The sequence below is a fragment of the Plodia interpunctella genome, chromosome 24 (assembly GCF_027563975.2).
Source record: "Plodia interpunctella isolate USDA-ARS_2022_Savannah chromosome 24, ilPloInte3.2, whole genome shotgun sequence".
Classification (NCBI taxonomy): Eukaryota; Metazoa; Arthropoda; class Insecta; order Lepidoptera; family Pyralidae; genus Plodia; species Plodia interpunctella.
Genome location: NC_071317.1, coordinates 2,881,677 through 2,901,896, shown reverse-complemented (window position 1 = coordinate 2,901,896; position 20,220 = coordinate 2,881,677). Strand labels below are relative to the sequence as shown.

At 37.1% G+C, this 20,220-nt stretch overlaps 2 protein-coding genes across 4 annotated transcripts; one reads left to right on the top strand and one right to left on the bottom strand.

The window, feature by feature from the left end:
• The first annotated feature begins 74 nt into the window (after positions 1–74).
• LOC128680333 (dynein light chain roadblock-type 2) lies at positions 75–1,701 on the top strand. Its single transcript, XM_053763400.1, has 2 exons — positions 75–376; positions 918–1,701. Exons 1-2 carry the CDS (start codon positions 295–297, stop codon positions 1,127–1,129), a joined length of 294 nt encoding a protein of 97 aa, XP_053619375.1. The 5' UTR covers positions 75–294; the 3' UTR covers positions 1,130–1,701.
• Positions 1,702–2,122: 421 nt separating this feature from the next.
• On the bottom strand, positions 2,123–19,045 carry mle (maleless). Of its 3 annotated transcripts, XM_053763381.2 has the most exons (23): positions 18,838–19,045; positions 18,436–18,695; positions 17,846–18,093; positions 15,499–15,672; positions 14,863–14,942; positions 14,263–14,454; positions 13,715–13,809; positions 13,067–13,189; positions 12,390–12,538; positions 11,629–11,755; positions 10,929–11,078; positions 9,755–9,902; positions 9,029–9,135; positions 8,025–8,258; positions 7,593–7,748; positions 6,954–7,084; positions 5,801–5,976; positions 5,053–5,246; positions 4,450–4,564; positions 3,832–3,983; positions 3,444–3,635; positions 2,696–2,854; positions 2,123–2,569 (listed from the first exon to the last, which is right to left on the bottom strand). In XM_053763381.2, the coding sequence occupies exons 1-23, from the start codon at positions 18,911–18,913 to the stop codon at positions 2,180–2,182; spliced, it is 3,828 nt and encodes a 1,275-aa protein (XP_053619356.1). In that variant the 5' UTR covers positions 18,914–19,045; the 3' UTR covers positions 2,123–2,179. The 3 variants fall into 3 exon arrangements, with proteins under 3 accessions (XP_053619356.1, XP_053619357.1, XP_053619358.1); XM_053763382.1 differs by lacking the exons at positions 18,436–18,695; positions 18,838–19,045 and adding an exon at positions 16,221–16,301 and having other exon boundaries at positions 17,846–17,984; XM_053763383.1 differs by lacking the exons at positions 18,436–18,695; positions 18,838–19,045 and adding an exon at positions 16,221–16,253 and having other exon boundaries at positions 17,846–17,945.
• Positions 19,046–20,220: the final 1,175 nt, after the last annotated feature.

Genomic DNA, 20,220 nt, shown 5'->3' with positions numbered 1-20,220 from the left:
GTGTTGTTTACACACATTTCCACATATTTCAGTTAAATTAGAATGATATAGATTTCCATAAGGGTCTATATTTATAATAAAAATATTAGTTTATGGATTATCACGTTATATTTACATAAGGATTTATTATTATGATGCATAGCATTAAAAGATTTTAAAAAATATAAATGGAATAGCACTGGCACATAAGTAGCATTTTTTTTATCGTTTCCATGGCACATTTTCTGTGTCAGACATAATTTGATGACAAAGCTCTAAATGGTATTGTGGCAATTTTATAGAAATAAATAAACAATGGCAAACGAAGCAGAGGAAACAGTTCGCAAGTTATCTCTTCATAAGGGAGTAGCTGGAGTCATAGTTGTGAATGGTGAAGGTATGTTTGTTACACCATTTTGCATTTTAGCTATTATTTTAGCTCTTCCACTATTCCCAGTTGCATTTGGTGCTATGAAATCGTGAAGAAACAGAGAAAAAAACAAATCTTAAAATTGCTACTAATCTTAACAACCAAGTACCCGCCTTCAACCCTCCTTTGGAATGTCACTGTTGCCTAACAGTTGACAAGGCTGTATCCCTAGCTTCTTATCGAGTGCATTATTTGCCTCGTACGCCATCCATAGGAGAATATGAAACGGTACATCATCTGTGAATACCGATTATTGTGTTATACAAACTACCAAGCTATGTATAATTCTTCCAGAAGGCCTACCTACCATGTAACATACAAACACGTACTTACCTACGTCCTGCATGCTGTCTACTTTTCCCACATCGTGTAAAAATTAAGAGAGAACCATGACACAATATCGTGCTACGTGTTGTATATTTCGTGGTAGTATCCCTCCCCAGTATCTTCTAGGCACCAGACGCCAGCCATTATTAAGCTTTTCACCTTCAAAATCTTTTGTCCCAAGGTATACCAATTAAAACGACTCTCGAGAATCACGTATCAGTCCAATACGCGGGTCTACTATCAGCTTTAGTGGACAAAGCGAAGGCCGTTGTTCGAGACTTGGACCCCACTAACGACCTGACATTCTTGAGGATCAGAAGCAAAAAGAGTGAGGTTATGGTGGCTCCGGACAAAGACTTTATATTGATAGTTGTGCAAAACCCTGTTGAATGACGAATACTTATTTGTATTAAACCTCATATTCATTGAATTAGCTGAATAGCGAAAGGGCTCGAGAGTCTTGCGTCTGTCTCTCACAAAACGAATGTCATTTATCGCGGCTGAGATTTCAATGGAGTTGCATCCATCGTGGTCGCTTTTGTAAGTGCCGTTACTTGAGACGAGTACGCTTTAAATAGCTTAGAGAGAGATGGAGATAGCGTTTACTTTGGTGACTGTTCTAATAGTAGCTCTTAGCGAAAAAGAACTGCCTACTACTGACTTCGCCAACGTAAATTCTAACGCAGCGTAAAAATTACGCTCGTCGAAACGGCCCCTAAAACATATAATTGGTCATTCCTACGAGCGTTTTAAACACATTATATTACAATCCGTCATACCCAAATAAATTCTATTTTATAAAGTCTTCTTTGAAAAATTGTACTAATAGCCGCTGCATTCGAAACGCTCATAGGACCAATTACCTTCGCTACTCGTCAGCTTTTGATGAATATTAGGCTTTTTACAACATGTTTAGGATTAGACATTATATATAGTTACCTATTTTAAATGTACTTAGATTATATTAGATTATATTACTTTTATATTCAACAATAATTGTTATCTACTATTAATGTACTTAGTTCGTAACTTTGTAATACCCATACTTAATTAACTTTTTGATTGTAACGCGTTAAAACTAGTTCGTTACTTTATAATACCCATACTAAATTAACTTTTTGATTGTAACGCGTTAAAACTAGTTCGTTACTTTATAATACCCATACTTAACTTTTTGATTGTAACGCGTTAAAACTACGACGCAATTAGTGGTAATTTTAATCATATAGTATTCATTAACACATACTCACGGTACTAGTCGAAACTTACACTGTGTTTAGCGAGTTATTTTGTAAACCATTAGGTACACATCGATTAGAACGTTATTCGTGTTTTACTGTGAATAGTGTCTTATGTTTTGTTCCATAATGAAATAAAACCATTGCATTATTTCGTCAATTTTTATTTTAATCACTTATCACATACACCTCAATAAAAGAATGTTCACCAGCTACCACGGCCGCGGCCTCTATTGCCGAACCCGCCTCTACCGTAGCCATTGCCGCTCCCATATCCACCTCTAAACCAGCCGCCTCGACCTCCATAACCACCTCCATTTCCCCCAAAGCCACGTCCATTTCCCCCAAAGCCACCTCCATTTCCCCCATAACCACTTCCATTGCCTCCGAACCCGCCTCTTCCACCTCCAAAGCCACCTCTTCCACCACCAAAGCCGCCTCTTTCTCCTCCAAAGCTACCCCTAGGTCCGGAGGTGCCCCAGCCCCGCATGCCCCGTTTGGGGCCATCAGATCTGAAGGACGGGGTGGAGACATCCCTTTGTATGTTATAGTCTCCGGCATCCACCACGCAAAGTGATTTTATGCAGCCTAGAACCTGAAATAAGAATAGTTATCGATTATAAACATAGTTTTAGCCACGGACCAAACATATAAATATGCGTTTTGGTAATTTTTACTGTAAAATAATTCAGCGATAGATGGAACATCTATAGTGTGCTACCTTTTGCTCAGTGGGTGAGAACTGTAAAGCCGCGTCAGGTTGTGCGGCGGCGCGCTCTACCAACGTCTCCAGCGCGGGCCGCAGCGACAGCACGAGCGAAGCAGCGCGCGGAGACATGTCAAAGTTCAACCAGTTGTCCAATCGGACTACGTTGTCCACCTGGGATGATAACAGTTAACACTAGATTATTCAGTTTACCCAACATGTGGAACAGTAATGGTCGAGCCCTTCAGACATGATATGGACCAATACTGTTGAGTTGACATTTGAGATTACCTTCCGATTGCGAGAAATTAAAAGTAGTATACACTGTTCGGTTATATTGGAAGTAGACCGGTCAGGAATTATTGGGACAAGTAGACGGTTTGAATATTTAACATAATAAGTAGACCAAGCCAGAAAATAAATATTGTTTGGAAAAGTACTCACTTGATAAAATATGCCATAGTGTCCAAAAAGTTGGCATAGTGCTACCTGCTTGAAATTATTGTAAACTGAACGAAGGGCGATAGTAGGCATCGTGCTACAAAACCGTTTGTACAAGTAGACTGATCGGGAAAATAGACTGATCGTTCCGGACGAAATTTTGAACATAGAATTTATATATTAATTAGTTGGTCTACAACAATTTTACAGAATTTTAAACATAGAATTTATAATGTTAATTAGTCGATCTACAACAATTTTACTTACTTTAATTAAGAAAAAAAAAAGAAAAAAAAAGTTGTTTTAAACTGCCAGTACTCACCCATTCGACCTTCCTACATCCAAACAACAGCAGATGCAGTGGCGCCACCATAGTGGTCTGTTTGCAGGAGATCGCTCGAGTTCGGACTTTTTCACCAAACACGAAAAATGGAGACGGAAACTTCTGCTCCTGATTGCTGCAGTTGACTGATGTCTTGTGGATTAAAGCCGGCTTGCCTTCCGTTGTCAGCACCTGGTAATAATTAAACATTATGTGCATGTTCCACCGCTTGCTAATAAAGTATCTGATACATAGAAAACCATAAGTGCAACATACTGTCTGTCTTGTGTAAAATTTAAGGGTTCCTTATTTAAACAGACCCCTGGTTTCGGAGCGTCACAGACGAGAATCCTGAGAATGAGAGAGGGAGTAAGAGAGAGAGAGTCACCTTCCGCTTCCCCTGGTGCAGGCAGACGTTGGGGTAGAGCCCCATGCACATGAGCGCTATCACGCAGTCCAGCGTGGGGTCGCTCACGTTGGGGTTCCAGCGCTGGGGCACGCAACACTCTTCGGGGAACCCTATCGCGGTCGTCAGGATGTCTAAAGATGTTATAAAAATAAATAAATAAATATATTTTTACTTAGACAATACAATGTACAATAGAAGTTTGTGAAGGTGACATTATACTGAGGTGTAAAAGCCGATAAAATAATTATCATTCGATTACAATTACAATTAAAAAAATATATTATTCGCTATCGAACGACACGATTTGGTGAAAGGGTGGACCCTTATATGGCAATATTTTACCTCATCAGACCTTAACAAGTCGCAATAGGAAAGATGAACCAAGTCGGTTCCCATTTTCCTGCGAATTGCTGAGGTCCGAAATTCTCTCCCTGCGTCGATATTTTCCGAATTAGGTATAAAATACAATTTAGGAATCTTCTAATTTACCATGTGAAAAAAAGAGAGAACGTGTGGACGCAATGATGTGCTGCGTGCTTTATGTCTCATGGTAGCCCCCTAGATATTATACAAAATATATAACGCTTGTAAACTCACTGACGAGTTGATGTTTAGCTTCGTAAGTGACGCGCAGCGTAGTTTGCTGCACGCCCTTCCACTCGCACCACTGTACCTCTGCGTCTTCGCCCTTTGAGTGTTCTCTTTCCCACATCTGAAAACAAAACAGTTATGTGTTATTTTCGCCGCGTGCCGTTCCGTTGATGGTCATTTTTAAAGCGAGAGCCGTATTTAAGGCTCAAGTTTTTTTCACATCGCGAGTCTTTTAAACTCGAGCCATTTACGAGACAAGTTAAGAATCATTTAAAGTTCGAGCTTGCGACCAGTCTGTTCGTGTTTGTTTAATTGTCTTTCTATGTAGATTGTTTTTTCAAAAACATTTGTATCGAAGAGACAATTCTCAAGAATAATTAGGAATTTTAGAATTTAAAAAAAGGTTTGAACTTTAAAAATGATTTAAGCATCAAAAACAGCTCGAACTTTTAAAAACTTAAAAAGACATGCAGCGTTAAATTATTAGCTAAAAATAAAGTATTAAAAGAGCTCACTTAACAAAATATTTTATTCCGTTTTTAATATTTGTTGTTATAGTGGCAACAGAAATAGGTAATCTGTTAAAATTGAAACTGTCACGGCAATGACCTGGAAAGCGTTAAGCATAGCGACGTGGTCGGACGCCCTGTCGCCCGCCAGCGCCCTCTGGTGCATGGACAGCCTCCGCCTCCCCTCCAGCATGAAGATCTCCGGGAAAGTGGTCGAGTTCGCCGCCATTGTCGTGAGGGCGTCGCCCACGCCCAGCACGAAGCCGAGAACCATCATTTTGCCGAGGCGAGGTTCTGGTATTTAAATTTACACGTAAAAAATATATAAATTTGTGAATCACCTTATTGTTATTTACATTAATCTGTAAGTTTTCCGAATAGATAAAATTAAATAAAAAACTGGTCAAGTGTGAGATGGATTCGCGCTGAGACTTGTGTTGAGTTTATTTTCTCTTCGCATGCCCGTATAGTTTTTGATTGTATGTAAAACGCCTAAAATTAGATTTTAAGCTAAACTCTACAGTACAATCTTCACCTATGAACGTACCGTTTGCTCGAGATCGTAAAATATAATCTTATTTATAATATAATTCTTACTTTCCTCGCAATCAAGTTAAAAGTATATCATTTCAATCCGTTGGCATTTCATAGTCGGCGTAACTAGATCCTCGCCTCAATCAAAATGCTTCGATTTACGATCTTAATAGACAATATGCTATTTTTCATGTATAAGTTAAGTTACACACATATTTACGGTTTTTTAATTTAAGCTCAAAGTTTCAAGACTTAAAGGGCTAAAAAGTGGGCTAGGAACAGACAAAATCTATTTCTAATTAAAAAATACTTACCAATAGGCAACTTAGCGAGTATAGTGCCTAACGGAGTCAAAGCGTCATTGGCCTGCGAGTCTAAACAGCCCAGCTCCCTCAGTAAGGCTTCGGCCTCGATGACGGCGTCCAGCGGCGGCGGTTCCGGAGCCTTTGACAGGAAATGACCTATGCTGCCTAAGCGAAGGAGCTTGATGCTGTTGGACAAATATTCTTATTTGTGAAAATTTGCTTAAGCAACGGAGCAGTGTTGTGGTATATACCACGAAAAATGCTGAGGGGAGGACCATTTTGGTACACAAAGTTTGTTTCTGTTTTTTTTAATGTTCTTTTGTACCAAATAAAATATTTTTCTTCCTTTTTAGGGTTCATCTACACATGGTCAGGTATGTGGTCTCACTCTATAATAGAACAACTACTAGATCTTTTGTGGTTGTCGTATGAGGTGACTATAAGGGACACAAGATCTTGTGCCCGATTCTTAGGCAATCGAAGTTCATTTCATCGGTTTTCTCCAATTTTTTCTGAAGGTCTTTCTAGCACTTCTTCTGCATTTACAAAAAAATATCGGGATTAAAAGCATGTACCAGGGGCCCGTTGTCTAGTCGTTACATGAAAATTTTTGCTTCATTTGTTTTTAGTTTAGTTATTACTAACTGTTCGCCCCGGCTTCGCACGACCTTATTATGCACATATAAACCTTCCTTTTGAATGACTCCATCTGTTAAAAAACCCGCATCAAAACCCGTTGCCCAGTTTTAAAGATTTAAAAACACATAGGGATAGACAGACAGCGGGAAGCAACTTTGTTATATACTACGTAATGATGATTAGTGGCATATTCCGGCTTCGTTCTGGTAAAAACCATAATAAATTAAACACCTAAACTATTCTCAAGAATCACACTATCACTACACTATCATAGCTAACTATAAAATAATAGCATCAAAATCCGTTGACATATTGGGAAACAGGCGTGATTATTCTTCTTCTTGTACTTCGCTCCCGTGGGAATTTTGAGATAAAATATAGCAATCTTGAATAATGTACCTTTCTAATGGTGAAAGAATTTTTGGTATCAGTTCGGTAGTTCCAGAGATTTCCCGCCTCATACATACAACCTCACAAACGCTTACCATATTATAACAATAGTATATATAATATGTTAAGATACCTGAGCGCCAACTCGTGTAGCGGAGTCCTAAACATTTCAGCGGTCTGGTGCTCCTCGAGCCGGCGATGGCGCGCCCTCGAGCACAGAGTGAAGCACACGCCCGCGCGCACGCGCCCCGCCCGCCCCTTGCGCTGGAACAGGGACGGATCCAGAACTTATTTCTGGGAGGGGCACATAGGGCAGACACGTAAAAACAATATGCTGTTAAAAAAACGTCACCACCACCGCTTCAAATAAATTCCTTAACCATATAACCATAGCTGAAATGTAGACTATTTATTTATTTTCTTAGTTGTAAATCATACATGAGCCCTAGAATGAAACCACTCCAAATCCTATTCATACACTAACTAGCTTTTGCCCGTGGTTTCAACCGCTTGATTTTCTCTTTAGCTAAATATTTAGACTCTAACTGATCTGGTTTCCCCATACAAACTTTGAACCCCCTTTTTAACCCCTTACCTAGAGGATGAATTTTGAAAAATCCTTTCTTAGTGCACCCCTAGACCACATAAGGAACCTACGTGCTAAATTTGAAGTTTCTAGACCCAGCGGTTTGGGCTGTGGCATACATATGTCAGTCAGTCATTCAGTGTCTTCTTTTATACTTATATATAGATAATCAACATTTACAAATACCTGTTCAAGATTGGTCCTGCTGGCCCAAACTGTCGCGTATGACGTCATGTTATTGTGTGACGTGAATAGTTTCATCTTGGCTTTACACGAGTCTATGACATAGACAACGTCGTTGATGGTGATCGAAGTTTCTGCTATGTTCGTTGATAGGATCACCTGGGAGGGGACAATCAACTTAATATATATATATATATATCTCAGATGAATGATTGATGATGAATTTATATGAAGTTTGGTTATAAGTTCTCTCTCTCTCTCTCTCTCTCTCATCCGAGCGTTTTCGGTTTCTTCCACCGCCGTTGAGCGTCGGAAACCTAGTCGCGCATGCAACACGTACACACGTTTACGTGTAGTGTGACGTATGTAGACGGAAAAATAGCTGTTCACGTGGTAAATAATAACACGTGCTTGTTCATATTTATTTATATTTACCTTAATAATACCAGGTGGAGGTGTGATAAACACTTTCTTCTGGTCTTCCCTTGGTATCTGACTGTGTAAGGGCAGGATGACATATCTGGATGTGTCTCCGAATATCCTGTTGTTAGTCAAGTGCTTCATCAACGCGAAGATCAGATTCCATCCGGGCAGAAACACTAGGACTGCTCCGTCACTTTTCAGGGAATCGATGTAGAGGAGAATCGATTCTATCAGCTCGAAACTTAGCTGTGGAAAGTTTAAAAGAAATTTAAGATCTATAATTGGGGGAGACTTTTGCCCAATAGTGGGACTTAAATTTCTAGAAAATATGATAAATATATAGGGACAAATCACATAGACTGAGTTAGTCCCAAAGTAAGTTCGAGACTTGTGTTATGAGATACTAGCACAATAATACTATATTCTATAACATATACATATTGGATAAAATCCAATCTGAAAACGATCATTTTTCATGTTGCCATGACCGGGACTCGAACCCGGGACCTCGTAGTGTAGCAGTCCGGCGTGATGACCGTTAGGCCACAGTCGTCACGGTCGGATTATTTGTAAAATAGCTTATTTTGCTAGGTAAATATTGAAATGTTCTTCTTCTTTCATAAAATCATATAATTTATATTTTTTCATAACTCTAAGAGTAAATCTATATCTAATCATTTGAAATTTCTAAATATAAACTACTCAAAAAGTTCCGAAAGACACGAAGCAAAGAAATTACTATGAAAACGAGTGGTAACCAATTGAGATAAAATATTTCCACACAACTTCCCGTCCCAATTCGGCTAATTTCATACGCGATGAGGGACAAAAGATGTCACGTCTCGTTTCTTCTCAATTTTTTGTTACGCACAACCCTCTCTTGTATGAGTGAAATAGAAGATATCTCGGCGTCTCTGTCTACGTATCGAAGTTTATACTTCGTTCCATGAGAACGGGACTTATTTACGTAGAGATACGTATTCAATAATGTTTATTGAAATTTAAAAAATCCTCACATCTTTCTCCGAGAGTTGCGCCAGCGCATGCGCGGTGTCAGGGCTGTAGTCAGCCCCGAGCTGACAGTTTTTGTTAAGGTCTTCGTCTTGCTCGTCCGCCCCCAGACCTCAAATTATATAAATAAACAATAGTTATTTTATTTGCAAAACACGTGTAAATTTATACATAAAATAACACATGAATTATGTTGTCGTGCGAAGTGGAGAAGGAAAAGCAGTAATGCAGAAGTGAAAACGCTGAGATGCATATACAGGGTAGCTTTTTAAACACCTATCTTTTCGCAACGTGTTTGGATGACGATATATATAGCCTTTCCAATTTCAGGTTATATTCTACCCGTGTACCAAATTTCATAGCAATCCGTCCAGTCGATTTTGCGTGATAGTTTAACAAATTCAAATTTAAATATTTTATTCAATTTAGGATCATATATCACTTATTGTCACGTCAAAAAATTACTTCAACTAAGTCTACCGCCGACTTACAAAGCGCAGTTAAGAAAAAGCGGCGCAACAAACTTCACCGCAGCCTTTTCTCCAAAGACGTCAATTAACAAATGTAGATCTTATATGCAAATAATAATAGAATAACAAACATACACACACACACATACATCCTCACAAACTTTCGCATTTATAATATTAGTAGGATAAGGATATACCGAGCTTATAATATAGGTATATTGAGAAAATTTTGGTGGTATTTAAATAAAAACAGAATTTTACCTTCATCGTCATCATCTTCATCGTTGTCTTTATTCGCCTTCTTGCCGGAAGACTTCCGTTTCCTGGTATCGGGCGGCGGCGTGAACTTTGTCAACTCAATGCAATCCTCTAAGAAGTATTGCTTCACTGGGAAAGTGCGACCTGGCACCTGAAAATTGAGGCAATATTAATTGGCTATTCGACTGGATAAATTATAAAATGTATGAAGGTATTTGAATAACCCAACACGACAATCTCAAATGTCACTTTAATTGATGTGTTCTATTATTAATGATATTCACAATGTGTTAGCTTTTTTAAAGTATATTAGAAATGCTTTTTGAATCCAAAATCTGTGATGTCACAGTACATTACTGTCATTTAAGTTCCATATAAAATTTTGTTTTTGACATTAGAAAAAAAAATGATTTGTCTAGTTGGAGAATAGCCAATTCTTTTTTTTTATAAAACCTACAATCTTCACAGTGTTTATTGTAGAATTTTGTAGATGGCGTTACTGTGAATAAAATTAAAAATGTAAGTATTTTTATAAGATTCTATTTGATTTGCAATTTGTGAAGTATGTATGTTCGGTTGGAATCTTGAATGAATAAACTTAAAAACTATTGGTCCAATTTTGATGTAATTTGGCACAGGCTAAGAGATAGACGAAATCTTTAGGAGTAACATGGGCTATATACTTTTTTCATTACGGTTTTATCCGAGAATTTCCATGTTATGTGTATGATGACCTCGGTGGCGCAGTGGTAAAGTGCTTGCCTCTGAACCGAGAGGTCCCGGGTTCGATCCCCGGTCGGGTCAAGAAAACGTGGATGGATAATGATCTTTTTCTGATTGGCTCGGGTCTTGGATGTTTATCTATATATGTATTTGTTATAAAATATAGTATCGTTGAGTTAGTATCCCATAACACAAGTCTCGAACTTACTTTGGGCTAGCTCAATCTGTGTGATTTGCCCGTATATATTTATTTATTTATGTGAAACTGTGTGCCGCCAAAGAAAATAAACAAACCTCAACAGTTTTCTCTGCTAACAGAATCAATGACGGGTCGTAAATTCCGTTTTTATCCGAGCATTTCTGTTATGTTGTAAAACTGTATGCCAACAAAAAAATAAAATAAAAAAAAAACCTCAACAGTTTTCTGTGCCAACAGAATAAAAAACCAACGGACCTCAATGACGGGGCAGTCGCCGAAGTAGTGCGAGAACAGCGAGGTGTCGACGGTGGCGGACATGAGCAGCACGCGCAGCTCGGGGTAGGTGTGCACCATGTCCCGCAGCAGGATCAGCGCGAAGTCCGTGTCCGCGTCGCGCTCGTGCACCTGGGTATATTATTTATTTATTTAGTTAAATACAACGGTACACAATATGTATACTTTTAAAGTATTTAGTAAGAAAAAATAGGCACTAAGTATTATGATGAGTAACAAGTAAGGTATTTTTTTGCCATATCTTTTCAATAAGCATAATTATAGTTTAAGCTAATGTATTTTACCGCGGAAAACAGTCATCGAAGAAAGTAAAGTATGCATTTAATTAAGTTCGAATACAGGCTACTTTATTTTTCAAAGATCGACCGTCAAATAATTATAATGGGGGGTGAAAGTTTGTATGAAAATAGTGTCTTCTAAGCTTCCGCAGAGAAATCGCAGAGGACGCGAGCGAAACCGCGGGCAAAAGCTAATTTCAATATACTGTCATACATGTCACACATTTTTACAAATTTGTGAAAAATCCAGCTTGACTCCAGAATTTTTAACATTTCAGCATTATTTTCAAAAAGTAGACTTCATGGTCAGAAAATAACCACAATTAAACAAAATAATGAATAATAATCTAAAAAGTTTTCCCGTTCCGTTTCAATATACTGACCTCATCCACCAAGACGTGACTGACGCCTCTCAAGCCGCCTTCCAGCTTTCTTAGCAACACGCCCACAGTACAGAACATGATGGAGCCGTACGGCCGAGGTAACACTGATTCGAAACGCACGGAGTAGCTGAAGATAACATAGTAGGTACATTATCCTAACTAATATTATAAGTTTGTTTGTTACCTCTTCACGCTTTATCTACTCATCTACTCAACCAATCTTTTTGAAATTCTTAGTTTGAAATATGGAAAAGGATATAGGATAACTTTCATCTCGGAAAAATTGACGCGGGCGAAGCCGTGGGCAAAAAGCTGGTATTACATAAGGCTAAATAAGATTCTTTTTTAATTACATTTTTGAGGCTTTTATTGTTGTCCTGAAATTTATTTTTATTCTGGTCCTATCACATTTCTTATTGCGGCATTGATTTGGACTTGACACAGCTGCCAGCGTAAACAATATAGTCCGTCACTATTGTTTATTCTTCACAACAGACACAGTCACATACAAGAACAATCTACAGATTACATATTACTAGCTGCGCTCCCGTGGGAATTTCAGGATAAACACCCTATGTGTTATTCCAGGTTATTTTCTACCCGTGTACCAATTTTCATAACAATCGGTTCAGTAGATAATGCGTGAAGAGGTAACAAACAAACTTACTTATTATTAATGATTAATAATTGATTATGGATTTTGAAAGGAAAATCGCAGCTGTTTCTTATGACGACTATGGATCTAAGTTACCCCAACTTACCCGGTACTATTGCCGAGCTCCTCACACCTCTCATTGGCCACTCTCTCGGCCACACTGACAGCTGAGATCCTACGAGGCTGGGTCACGCATATGTTGGCCCAGGCACCTTGCCCACTCCCTATGTAGTCGTCCAGGATAAATTGACACACCTAAAGACCAAAAAATTTACTTAGTTTAAGCACCTGTTTCGTCACTTTCTCATAAAACATATTGAAATATGAATGATAAATAAATATGCCTGATGTGTATTATTTTTTATTTTAAATTTATCAAGGAACAACAAACAGTTACATAACATAACAATACAATGGTTAAACAAAATAACCGATTGTATTCCGGGCATATGAAAATTTAAATATTATTTAAATATTATCGTTTTTTTTTACTTCTTACGAATTTTCTCAATGTGATTGGTTCACTGTGTCTCATTACGAATCGATTCGATGGTGAGAAGTGAAATTTTAACCCGCACTTCGCCCACAGGTCACGTGTCCTGACGCGAGTTTAACATTTTTTACCCATCATAAAAGGTGCACAACGCCGTTAAAAAGTTTTCACTTCAAAAACTGATGTGATTGGCCAGTTTTAGCCCTATTCAACATTTGCATTATGGTCGACGTCACGAACACTAGCTGTCTCTCTCACACACACTCATAAGCAGGATATTGAATAGAAACCTGGGTGGTCTTCCCGCAACCAGTGTTGCCCCTGATGATGACCACAGGATTGTCGTTGATGGCTTGCATTATGGTCGACCTCATGCCGAACACTGGCAACTGTTCCCTTTCACGCAAGCTCTCCTGTAAGAAATAAAAATGTACGAATTTTTAAATGGCACGGTATCTTTAAAGCGATAAAAAGTAGTAATTACAAAGTATTTGTTTAGAAATAAGATTTCTCCGATTTAAGCCGGCTCCACACTATCGCGGAAAAGTTCGCCGAACTTTGACGGATCCGGCATACATTGCTGATTTTTCATTGCAGTAAATAAAAACACTAGGACAAACTACGCAATTTTCGTAAATTCGCGTCGTCGTTCAACGTTTGTGTGGAGCCGACAATAAATTTTAATGAATATAGTACTAGCTGCTGCCCGTAGCTTCGTCCGCGGTAGCCTTTATTTATCTTCGGGTCAATAAACTATATTTTTCATCAAAATGGCCAAGCAGTTCAGTCTTGAAAGTGGTACAGACATTTGTTTACGGCAATTCATTGTCTATACTTTTCTTTGTCTTTGATTTACAGAAAGCGCTGGTGCCGCCATCTAAATAAACTTTACGTAATACTCCCTACTAATATAAATAAATATTTTAAACATTACATACCTGGTATAAAGTACTATTTTGGTAGGTATCTCTTTGGTGTTTCTCCAAGTCAGAACTTATGTCTTCCAAACTAGTCGAGGCGAGTGGGCCTTCATCTGAAATAAATATATATAATAGTCGGTACAGCATGTCAGTCTCCTCCACTTTTCCCTGTCTGATGTTAACCGGTCTATTACATTCCTTTTAGCGATATCCTACCGAAAGCACTCCATCTTCTCTTCTTTGGACTTCCTTAATAATGTTTGTATTATAACATACTGATAAAAATTGTGGTCCCGCCCTAGAATAGGCCCACTAGAGTTACCCACTTGTATATCATACGAGGGATATTTAGCCATAGCAGCTGATAGCAAACAAGAGCATTCCCAAATAGGGTTAGGCCTGTAAGATCACATAGCTTAATCTTCAACATTCCAAAGTTTATTTTTTTAAGAAGCCATACCAATGTAGCTTTCATAAATAGTCTCATAGGCGCGATAGAATGTATTGGAAAAAAAATATTTAAAAAACTTCATGAGTATGAGAGAGAGTAAGAGATTATAACATACCAATATTACAGCCAGTCCAAGCATTCCAGTTAGGCTGCGGCGGCGACCAGGAGACAACACCAGATGGCGCCTGCTTCGCCTCGCGCATTGCCTTCACTCTGTCCAGCTGTAGCAGCGTCACGACTGTTTTACCATCCTCGGCTTCCGTTTCCGGTCGGGCCGTGTTCACGTCTATCGGCTGGATGTTTAGCTCTGGAATGTGGAGGGAGTTTAAAATCAAGGTTGTGAAAATACATTTAATTTGATAATTTTCACTACTTGGTAAAAGATTCCCTTCTGTATCCAATTAGTTTGAAGTCATTATCATAATATTCATATATAATATAAGAGAAAAATATAAATTAACTTATATTAAAAAAACACATGAAAAATAAGTAAACCACAGATCCACCTGAAGTAAAAAAGTATAGTAGCAAACCCTATATAATAACAAACCCTAAGGGGTTGTTTTTTTTTTTTTAAAAAGAGCCTATGATTGACCTCGTGTCTTTAGTTACATCCATACTAAATTTCATCAAAATCAGTCCAGCTGCTTTGACGTGAAATTAAAACAGACAGAGACTTTACGGTTAATAATATAGAAGAATAGATTTATTTTACCCTGCAACGTTTCTTCAATTTGCTGCTCAAGTTCAGGACTGATGGCGACCGGGTATGGTTTCATAATACCCTCGGCTGAGCTAAAACAAAAAGTTTATGTTTTAAGAGATATAACAGTGCTCTAGAAAAATTGTTGTGTGCTGTAAATAATAATTAATTAAAATACCTATATATTTTATGAGTTAATAATATGGATATCGAAGGTGACAAGAAAATTTCTATTGCATATGTTTTAATTTTAAAATATATTTAACTTGCTTCACTAAACACCCCAAGAAACATACATACATAAATACATACATACGAATCTTTTACACACAGTAGTAGAGGATGTGTGTTGTCTGACAATCGCCTACAAATTTTACGTCTCTTACATCTGTAGTGAAATCACTGCAAATTTACCACGCCGGAGGGCAGCACTAGCGTTTGGTGTAGACTGTGTAGGTATTTTGATATCGACTATGACAGTCTATCCTGGTTTGACAACTGACATTTTAAACAAGACAACTTGTGATTTGTTTATCAATTGCGCACTACATAAAGCATTGCGTAATATTCCCTTTTGTCATGCCACCACCAAAAGAGTAAAAATATACTGGCCACATTAGAAAATAAAAAAGAAAAGCAATTCCTCACCGATCCTTCTTCAGAGTGCCGCTGAAGGCCTCAATGACCCCGAGATGGTACAGCTGTCTCACGAGCGACAGAGCGCAGGATTTGCTCGCAGTCTGCTTATTGGATGCCGACTCCCGCCCCGTGATGTTACGTCCCAGTTGACGCACGTATATTGTCATTTCGCAACCGAAGCTCCTGTGTTGAAAATGCATTGAATGTCTTTGATTTAAATTATATAAATCAAAAATTGCAAATTAATATGTAATTTATCATTTAACAAATAATTTAAAAATGTCCAAATATGTTGATTTTCAAAGTGTATATTTAATAGGACATGTCAAGATTATTCAACTATTTAAAATACATGGTGTACAGATATAATTATTTTTAGAACTGAATCTAACAATGAAAATTAATCAAAGTTAAATTACAATGCAATGAGAATGACCATAACTTTCTGAACCACAAATGGTTTTAAACATCTTAAGATATTGAAAGAATTGTTTATTTTTTATCCGCTAGAATAAAATCATAGACGCCCAGAACTGGCAACTTCCAACTGAAAAACTTTTAAACTCTATTCATTTATTTTCAGACCAAAATTAAAATATGTAAGGCACAAAATAATCGAAACAATTGAATAAACTAATAAATTTCATTAAAATATACAGACACTAAACAACTGTCAATATGTATAGTTATAGAACTGGACGAAAAAAATATTCGAAATTCATATTACTTACCACTGCATAGCCATAGGAATACAACGTCACATTCTGGAAATGAGGCCAAATATAAACTGTGTTGACTGCCGACCCAATCACCTGTGTGGAGAACAAAACCCAAGACTATGAATTTGTTTATCCATTATTTTCTTCAGCTTTTTCGGTTGTATGAAAAATGGGACATGCTTCTTTCAAACATTGTATCAAAAACAAGGAATAAAAGAAGCTTTGCGTAATTATGAAGATAGCATAGTCCTTTTGTCTTGAATTTTGTTCATCACAGGTATTTGGCATTCATAAACTGCAGATCATGTTTAAATCTCAAACCTAACATGCGCCACAGCTTCCAAGACGTGACCCAAAATGTGTGTATTACAAAATATCTTATGTATAAAAAGTGGTAAGATACTGCACCATGGTAGATCTTTTATGCGATGTTTTAAGTTAATATAAACTCTTCTATACTAATGAATACAAATAAATGTTCATACTAATATGAAACTTGGCATAATGGATCTGTCCATGGTAGGTGCCATATCTTACTACTTCTCATGTGTATAGGTATTTTATAACACCCTGTATAATTTAGGGATTTATTAGGCATTCAGGTCGCGGACTTGGACCTTAAAAATGTTACATCTGAAACAAATTATGGAGATGGAATTGAAATTAGTACAATCAATCTATTTTAGAAAAGTGTTGCAAATTTTGCAACAGTGTTGCAAAATTTTGCAACAGTGTTGCAAAATTTGTTTCTAAAATAGATTGATTGTACTAATTTCAATTCCATCTCCATAATTCCATCTCACAGAGTCACTTACTTCCACATGAGCAAGTAGTGAAAGACGAAACGCAACATGAGGCGGCAAACGGGCTAGCACGAGTTTTGGCGAGAATGTTCTTGTATCAACATCTACAGAATTTTTATGGAAAATGAGCAGTGCCACTATTGTGTGTAAAAGCAACTATTAATTTTCCATGAATGTTTTTATGTTGTCAATACAATTACTTTCTCGCAAATATTTGAGCTACCCCAGTGTTTAATTTGTTTTCTGCTATTGAATATGGGAAAGCTAAAGTATTTTGCTTTCCCATATTCAGCTTTGGCTTTCCAGTAATAAAGAATAAAGCAGACCAATATTTTCTTAGTAAATATTACTGTGGCACTGGTGCGATGGAAAATCAAATACTATCACATACATAGTTATGCTTGGCCTCATTTCCAACATGAACAAAATTTGTCAGCCATTGATTTTTCAGATTTCATGAATAATCAGTGGCTTAAGTGGCTATAATAAAAAATCTTGACAAAAATTTAACACATAAAAATTATATGAAATATTATGGCAAATGCTATAAGCATAAATTAAATTAATAAATTAGCAAACAGTAAGTGCAATAAACAGGAATTTAATCAAATCATGGGATTTTGATCACTTTTATAAATAACAATGATTATTAAAGGTAATAAATTGTGTAAATAGCTAAGCAATGATGTCATAAATTAATAGCAGTTCAATAGTGTTCTATAATGCTAATAACACTGGCCTAAAATGTGCACTAAAATAAAAAGTTTACACGATCAGAAATGCTTTCTAAGAAATTGTTAAATAATTGTGATGACCAAACTTTTCAAAACATACCGAGTGTGATCCGGCCCGATGGCCTTATAAACATAATCCGCATTGATTTTGTTCACTTGTAAAAACTGATGTAGTTTCGATTTGGCATTTTCCATTGTCCAGTTCCCATGGAGACTGGCATTGACATCTAAGTCCTCAGCTTCCTCTACATTCTTTTGTTGTTGTAGACGGTCCATGTACGTGAAGTTTTGGTCATGGCCTCCATAAGCATGGTAGGCGGGACCCATGCTTTCAGGTCCCATGCCTTCCTGCAGTTACATAATGAAATTATATTAACAATATGCTGTTAAACCATATATATATTTATATATCCTTTTGAATATAATTGAATAAGAAAAATAATTGCTCACAATGGTCCTATATTTCATTTAGAGAAAGGTTTTGTATCCATTTATTATGAGGTAGGACATTGTAACAGGATAGATTAAAATAAAAGTAGTATGGGATAACTATAAATAGTATGACATGTCTATGTCTGATCTCCTTTCTGTGTTGCACAGTCAACAATAAAACAATTGAATTCTCAGTTTAATGATAATCCTAGGCTGCAAGGAACTATATCAGGTATTAAAATATATATTTTTAATCACCTGAAATACAGGTCTTTGATACTGCTGTTGTCCTCCAAATCCGCTAATACCAGACGATTCTGGCTTCTCCTGGTCAGTTTTGACCTTGACATCCTCTGGAACATCAGTCGCGGCCACCTGTCCTGACCTGACCAAATAGTTCACAAAGTCCCGGGAAGCATTCATCTGAGCCTCCTTCTTGGTCATCGAGTTACCAGCTCCGACATACGCAATGCCATCTACGCGCACTTCGCAAAGGAAGCGCTGACGATGTTTTGGACCTATGAATTTAAGGTTATGATCAACTTTGGGTTAGGTATAGGTTCAAGATACTATTTATTCGGTCAGTATTTTAGTATTTCTAAAGTCTGAATAGAATAAGTACATGATAAATAATTTTATAGATTTGGTTACAGGACTTACCAGTGGCCCTGACATCGAAATTTGGATTCAAGCCCTTTTTGGCTGTCCAAGAATGTAAAAAAGATTTCATATCCATGGTAAACTCTAACCTCTACCCTAAGATTGAATAGTTTTATGAAATAATGGAAAAATACTAGATATCTCCAAAACTTAATTAATTAGCGACACACCGACACCTGCACCCGGCCTTCGCAAGATTGACGTTGACGCTTTGTTGACGTTGACGCTGCTGACACATGACATTAAAATGACAGTTAATTTTTTTCTTGTTTCTATTCTGGGCTAAGCAAAGAGATTCATCACTTTGCACGTCACTTGCATAGAAATGTTCTTATATCTGTGGGTGGGAGACAGATTACATTTGCTTTTACCTAGTACGAGTAGGAACTCCGAGTATCACGAGTACGAGTCGACGACTGCGTTCTTACAAAAAAATGTGAGATTGATTTAGGCATAGATTAGAAGGGCCCTGCGCGCGGTATGTCAGCTAAAATAACCCAATGAAACGAGGGTAATAACTATTTCATCAATTCAAATATTTCTTATATCAAAGGGGATTCTGATGAACAGAGTAGTTCACGGTACCTGTCAGTGTCCTGCTGAGGAATCCTGGTAGACGACTTGAGATATTGTCTGTGAGTGTACCAGTTTATAGCCCTTGATCAACATTTACAATATGTGCGGGACAAGTTGGCGCATTCTACATTGCTTATTTCGCTCCCAAATAAGCATGGAATATTTTGTATTAGGTAATTATAAATACAAACATCAAGGAATAGCCATACTAATATTATGAATGGGAAAGTATGTCTGTTCACTTTCACGGCTAAACTGCTGGACTGATTGCGATGAAATTTAGTACGCATATAGTTAAAGATCCACGATCAAACATAGGCTACTTTTTTTTCAACAATCAATCTCCAAATTACTATAATGGGGGAGAAAGTTTGTATGAAAAGGTTAAATCGCGGGATATTCTATTCTGGTGCTATTTATTCTACGCTGACGAAGTCGCGGGTAAACAGCTAGTATTTATATAAGTAAAACGCACAGTTGCAAATAATACATGGGTTTAAAAGTTTATAAATCATTTATTTAAAACACACTAATGCAACACTCTTACACATACTCGATTGCCACGGATACATTTCAATGATTTTAAATTAAAAATACACAATCAAACCATAATCGAAATTAACAGGACATTAAAAATCATTGAAATATATCCATTTATTGAATGCTGATAATAAATGATATGACAATATAAATCTAAGCAAAGTCGGATATGTAAATAAATTGACATAACTTCATACCCAATTTGGTATTGCCAAAAACCTTAATACATTAAATAAATTTTGTAAGATTTTTTCCCTTCCTAAATTT